The sequence below is a fragment of the Gavia stellata genome, unplaced genomic scaffold (genome assembly GCF_030936135.1).
Source record: "Gavia stellata isolate bGavSte3 unplaced genomic scaffold, bGavSte3.hap2 HAP2_SCAFFOLD_107, whole genome shotgun sequence".
In the NCBI taxonomy this organism is placed as follows: Eukaryota; Metazoa; Chordata; class Aves; order Gaviiformes; family Gaviidae; genus Gavia; species Gavia stellata.
Genome location: NW_026776748.1, coordinates 9,834 through 16,406, shown reverse-complemented (window position 1 = coordinate 16,406; position 6,573 = coordinate 9,834). Strand labels below are relative to the sequence as shown.

Sequence of the window (6,573 nt, the reverse complement as noted above, 5' to 3'; positions counted from 1 at the left end):
CAGCAGGACCTTCCTCGCATGGGGCTTAGCAGGTGCTCACAGCCCAGGGGAGCAGAAGACAACAGAGAAAAGAGAGAGAGAGGAGGGAGTGAGAAACAGGCAGGTTAGACGAGGGCCGTGTTTTCAGAGAGCTCAGGCGTGCCTCTTCCTGCCTGCCTTTGCAGGTGGAGCCGTGGATGCTCAGCCCCTCTGAAAGCGATGGCCAGGATCTCCGTACTCAGGCCATTACCGTCTTCTGGGTGCCTGGGGGTCCTTCTGTGGGGCCGCCTGCAGCAGCTTTAGCAGGGGAGGCATGGTCTGGCGCAGTAGCGGCTGCCGAAGCAGGAGAGGTCACAGCACCCGGAGTTGATGGGCACTCCCTGACAGCTGAGGATGCTGCCAACAGCAGCGGAGGTGGAGGATCCCACAACGGTGTTCTGTGGGAAGGAGCTGAGGATGGGTCCGGGCAGGGTGACCACCACAGGGGAGGGCTCGATGACGACGGTGGAGTTCTGGCACTGCCTGACACAGGGCTCGTTGCAGCTGTTGGCCAGCGGGGTCGGGCAGCAGGGCTGACACGGCAGGCAGGGCTGGCACTGGTTGTAGCAGGACATGTTGCGGGGCTGGAGGTGCGCCTGCGAGAGAGGGCGGGGAGGAGCATGGGGCCGCGTGAGGAGCAGCCTGTCCGCCCACCACGAGGGAGCCAAGGCACGTGCTGGGTGGGGAGCTGGAGGCTATGCAGAGAGGCCCACGCGCCTCTTCGCCTGTCCCCCCGGGCACCGCGCAAAGAGAGACAGGCCCAGGAAAGCTCTTTCCTAGATAAGAGCCCAAGAGTCCCCCTCAGCCCAGACCCAGTCCCTCTCCACGCCACACCTTCTCCCCGCTTCCCCTCCCAGGACAGGCAGCCCCAAGACCCGGTATAGGACGGAGCTTCCAACTCACTTGCTTCCGAAGGAGAAGAAGGAGAGTGAAGCGGATGAGAGGGTGAAGAGCTGGGGTGGCTTTTATACTGGTCCTGCACTGCCCCAGGTCCAGAGGAAGCCTCTGTGGAAGCAACAATTTTCTGAGAAGCTCATCTGAAATGCAAAACATCCCAGCTAATGATACGGGCTGTGTTTTGGTTTCCTACACGGCTGCCTTTTCATTTCCTTGTTTGGCCATACCCACTCCCCCTTGAAGGCTCCTTTTCAGCGCTGGGGTGGGAGGCCCAAGGATTCCTGGGACAGGAGCACATGGGTGCCAGCACAAGATGAGTCCCAAGTGCCGGAAGGGTTGCTTGCAGACCAGGGACACTGGCCTGGGGCACTCGTGTGAGCTTGTTTGCAGCCCCATTGGCAGGAAGGGCCCTGCTGCTCCCAGGCCTGCAGTCCTCGCCTGCATGCCAAAAAGCTTCCGAGCAGGACGATGTGCCGTGTTCCCTTTCTCCCACCCTCCAAGCTCTCTCTGAGGGTCACTGGCCGTTGCCTCCGCAGGCGGCTGGTCAGCGCTGTTGCTTTTGACACTCTTCCTCCCAAAGCTGCTCCGGGGAGGCCTTGGTGCGCCTGTTGGGCCTCCTCCGCTCTCCGGGCTCTCTCTGGGGGTCCCCTGCCAACAACACCACCATCAGTGTGTCTGGGGCCTTGTCCTGCCCCAGGGTGCTCCAGCCCTGCCCTGCCAACAGGCTTCCCTGGGTGTCCTCGGGCGAGTCCACAGTTGCTCCTGTGTAGGCAGGGGTGCTTGCTTACCTGCCCTTGGGTGCCTACTGGAGCAGTGTGCAGGGAAATTTCACACAGGCATGAGGAAAAACTCTTCTACTGTGAGGTGTCCAAGCCCAGGAGATGTTGCCCAGGCAGCTTGTGGAGTCTCCATTCTTGGAGATATTCAGGACCACACGGGGCAGTGTCCTGATCAACCTGCGCTTGTTGACCCTGCTCTGAGCAGGAGGGTTGGACCTGACCATCTCCAGAGGTGCCTTCCAGCCTCATCGATTCTTGGATTCTGGGCCTCGGTGTCGTGGTTTAAGCCCAGCTGGCAACTAAGCACCACACAGCCGCTCACTCACTCCCCCCAGGTGGGGTGGGGGAGAGAACCAGAAGAGTAAAAGTGAGAAAACTCGTGGGCTGAGATAAAAACAGTTTAATAGGTAGAGCAAAAAACACCGCGCGGAGAAGCAAAGCAAAAGAAGGAATTCATTCACCACTTCCCGTCGGCAGGCAGGTGTTCAGCTATCTGCAGGGAAGCAGGGCTCTATCACGCGTAGCGGTTGCTCGGGAAGACAAACGCCATTATTCCGAGTGTCCCCACCTTCCTTCTTCCTCCCCCAGCTTTATATACTGAGCATGATGTCATATGGTATGGAATATCCCTTTGGTCAGTTGGGGTCAGCTGTCCCGGCTGTGTCCCCTCCCAACTTCCCGTGCACCCCCAGCCCACTCACTGGTGGGGTGGTGTGAGGAGCAGAAAAGGCCTTGGTGCTGTGTGAGCCCTGCTCAGCAGTAACTAAAACATTCCTGCTTTATCAACATTGTTTCCAGCCCAAATCCAAAACACAGCCCCATACAATCCAAAACACAGCCCCATACTAGCTGCTATGAAGAAAGTTAACCCCATCCCAGCCAAAACCAGCACACTCGGTGATCAGCCTCTCATTGGTCACGATGCTCAAGGTGCCGCTGCACTCTTCCGATCTGTGGAGAGGACAAGCTTCTTTGGCAGCTGTGCGGCCCAGCTCTTCCTGCTCGCAGTCACGGCCTATGACGGATCTGCGGCCATGTGCCAGCCCCAGGGGTCCCCGGTGTCATGCGAGGGAAGGTCTGAGGCATTGCAGTGGCAGGCCTGAGGGATGGGGCCACTCTCCCCTTGTTGGCACCAGTGGCACTCACCCGATGTTTGCCCAACCGCAGCCCCAAGGTCATTCACTGCTTCTTCTGTGAGGTACCGCCCATGCTGGCCGGTGCTGAGAGCTGCTGGACTGGTGCGCTCCTTGTCTCCAAAGGTGGCGTCAAGTCCCCGGCATGCAACCTGGCCTTCTTGGGCTCCTGTGGGGTGAGTCAGCTCTCCACCAGGGCAGCAGATATGAGAAGAGAGACGAAGGCACTTGCCACTTGGCTGTGGTTGTGCTGTTCTTCGGGCCATGGTCCCTCATCTTCACCTGCCTCACTACCAGCCTCTCCCGGGACAGAGGAGTGTCCGTCTTCATCTGTGCTGGTGCTGCCTCTCCTCAAGCCACTGATCCAGAGCCCAAAGAAATCCAAGGTGAGGGAAGCGGTAAGAAAGTCGGAAACAGAGTGGTATTCGCCAGGGTGTGCAAGGATGGTGGAAGGAGTGGGAGCATCCACTTGCGGCAAGTTTCTTTCAGGAGCAGGGGAGGTGGGATGGAGAAGGAGGGCTTGCAACAACAGTGGAGAAGGATCCACACACTGGGTGGGAAAAATGCAGAGGAGAAAAGGCAAGGCAAGGCAAGGCAAGGCAAGGCAAGGCAAGGCAAAGCGACGCAAGCCAAGGCAAAGCGACTCAAGCCAAGGCAAGGTCAGGCAATGCATGACAAGGCGAGGCGGGGCAATGCAGGGTCTAGAACTCTTCTGATGGGTGTCTTTCATGAGTTGTTCTCCACTCGCAGGGTTCCCTTGACTTTTCTTGACGCAATGCCCAAGTGTAACAGCCATACGTGGAATTGCTCTGATGAAAAAAGCAATTTGCAGGCAGTATGTGTGATTGCCTTGATCACGGTGTGCATGGCTTCTGTGGTGAATGAATGGCTGCTCTGGAGGTGCGAGGTGGTGCAACCCAGCTCGTGCTTCCTTGGGACTTGGTTGTCGGTGGTAGGGCTCTGTGGGCACCTCACGCTACAGTCAGTGGGACCAATTGGTGAGCAAAGTCCATCCCACTACAAAGGACTGCTCATGGGGGAAGAGATCTGTGAAGAGGCTTGCCAGCTGCTCTACAGAGACAGGACTCTCTGGTCAAAACCGCTGGCATTTGCTCTGAGTTTTCCACGGCAGCCCCTCCACTTTGTGGGGACAGCAACTGGGTAGTTATGATACGAAAAGGCATGGAGAAGTCCAGAAGAGGAGGAGCTATCCTGTTGGGGGATTGCCGCTAAAATCCATGGCTGATGGATCATGCGCTACAGACAGCTGTTCCCCCCGGGACCCCGTTGACAATCTTTCTACCATTCCCAGTGTGCTGCCTTCCCCTCCTCCATACAAAACACAACCGGTGTCGTGGGTGGTGGCTTCAGCGCAGCGGCCTTCTCTCAGGTAATAAAGACAGACTTACCATGTGGGCAGAAAGCCCTGGGAAGAAGGAAGCAGTGCTGAATGTCCCGAGAAGTGCTGGATGGAGAGGGCGAGGTAGAGATTGGGACTGGCGTCCTCACGCAGGAGAAAAGCAGCACTGCTCGGCATGGTGCTCTGACACGGATGCTGCCCTGTCTCTGGCTGTGCGCTGAGTGGCCAGAGAGGTCGACCGGGAGCCTTTTGCCCTGCTGGAAATGGCTGTGAGGGTTGTGTCCCGGCCCGCCTCCTTTGTCTCCTTCTGCTTGAGCACTGCAGTTCCAGTTGTGGGAACTGTCAGCAGGTTCCTACCTGCCTATCTTAGGTGCACGGCTCCCCCTGGGCAGCCTGGCCTGGAGTTTTACAAGAGGCAGCAGTTTTACAAGCAGGTAGGAGTGCCTGCAAGGATGTTCAGGGCCCTTGTGACCGAGAGGATTTTGAAAGGTCGAGCTGTGGCCTGGCTGCACCAGATGGAAGCTCCCAGCACTGGGAAACCTGGCCCTGGGGAGCCTGGGGCTCAGCGCAGGTGGCAGCTTGATTCCCTTAGTCTGGCCAAGCAAGTGCTTTAACCACTAGGCAATGTGCGTAGAAAAGCTCCCTGGGGCAGAGGTGTGAGATCCCAGGCAGCCCTCACAGTGTTTTGCTCCACCCTTTGCGCTGAGGTTTGGAGGCGGCTTTGAGCTGGCAGAGAGAGGAGAACACAGGAGCTGGCAAGCTTCAGCTCCCACTTCCTGGGAGATCCCTGGGCACCTTGTTGAGTGGGGGGTGTGACACGGTCCAGGATTACCCGGCAGCCTTGGTGGGACTGGCAGAGGCTTCGGAGACATGGGTGTCAGGCTGGGGAGGAGCAGGGCAGTGGGTCGGTGGGCCTGCCAGCACTCGAGGGGGAAGAGGGCAGTGCTGACCCTCTGGCAAAACCGGGAGCTGTCCTTTTGGCAGAGGGGAGGCTGCAGATTGCGCGTGGCAAAGGATGGGAGACCTGTTGTCAGCACTGGGTGTGAAAGGGGGAACAAGGCTCTACACATCCCTTTTGCAGCTAACGCAGAGCCTCCTGTGTACTGTTTCTACATGCCCGCCTAGAGAGACGGAGAGTGACCTGTCAGGAAACAGACCACATCTGCACGTAGAAACTCCACCTCTTCTAGCTGTGCTGGAGGAAATGCTGGCAGCCTGACTGGGGAGAGACCAGATCCCTGCAAGCCCTACGAGGAAGGCTAAGTCAACGCAAGGAGTGCTGAAAAGCTGCTGAAGCACCGGCTTGTAGTTGGAAGCCACCAAGGGAGGTGGGCGAGGAATAGCCCACCTCTCTTCCTCGGCTGGGGGCGAGAGAGGTTGTAGCTGGAGACGTCTTGTGGCCAGAGGTGCACCGGGGAGAGATGGCAGGGAGGAGCACAGGGGCATGTGAGGAGCAACCTGTCATGCAGCCACCACCACCACTACCACACCTGCCACAGGGAGAGGGGCCCTTCTGAAGCAAGAGCCGCCAGCCAGGGAGGGCTCACGGGTGCTGCCGGACACAGAACCAGCTCCCAGCGCCACCACCACCACCAGCCAGTGTGGCCGGGGAGATGGACTCCTCACTCGGGCAGTGGTTGGGCTCCCCATCATCTGCAGGGCGTGCTCAAAGGCTGAGGAGGGCATTTGTGTGCAGGGATGCAGCAAGGCAGGCCCTGACGGCTGCTGGCCCTGCAGGAGCCAGGGACATCTTCCTCAGCTGCAAGGGACAGAGTCTTGACAGGAGCCCACTGCCTGTGCCTCACCCTCCTCTTCCCCCGGGAATGCCGATGGCTCTCCTTTGTGCCTGCAAGGTCTCCCCAGAGCGACACCTTTCTCTCTGGAAGCCGGGGAAAGCGTCCGGAGAGAGAAGGACCACGCAGAGGCCCAGGCTGGGATGCAGTAGAACTTTAATGAGTTGAAAGAGGGAAAGGAGGTCCTCTGAGTGGGGGCCACGGTGCAGGGAGCACCAGGCATAGCTAGGAGTCTTTGCCCCTTGGCCAGGGTGGAGTTTGCGTTGTGGGCGTCTGCCTGTCGGCCTGCCTGCCTGCCCCCGAGAGGGAAACGGGCAGCAGGACCTTCCTCGCATGGGGCTTAGCAGGTGCTCACAGCCCAGGGGAGCAGAAGACAACAGAGAAAAGAGAGAGAGAGGAGGGAGTGAGAAACAGGCAGGTTAGACGAGGGCCGTGTTTTCAGAGAGCTCAGGCGTGCCTCTTCCTGCCTGCCTTTGCAGGTGGAGCCGTGGATGCTCAGCCCCTCTGAAAGCGATGGCCAGGATCTCCGTACTCAGGCCATTACCGTCTTCTGGGTGCCTGGGGGTCCTTCTGTGGGGCCGCCTGCAGCAGCT

At 58.9% G+C, this 6,573-nt stretch overlaps 1 protein-coding gene across 1 annotated transcript; it reads right to left on the bottom strand.

Moving 5' to 3' along the window:
- Positions 1–278: 278 nt before the first annotated feature.
- LOC132321277 (feather keratin Cos1-1/Cos1-3/Cos2-1-like) lies at positions 279–593 on the bottom strand. Its single transcript, XM_059834785.1, has one exon. The coding sequence runs from the start codon at positions 591–593 to the stop codon at positions 279–281; it is 315 nt and encodes a 104-aa protein (XP_059690768.1).
- Positions 594–6,573: the final 5,980 nt, after the last annotated feature.

Bases quoted from the DNA above. Each gene is read 5' to 3' on its own strand.
- LOC132321277 (XM_059834785.1), bottom strand. From the start codon at position 593: ATGTCCTGCTACAACCAGTGCCAGCCCTGCCTGCCGTGTCAGCCCTGC.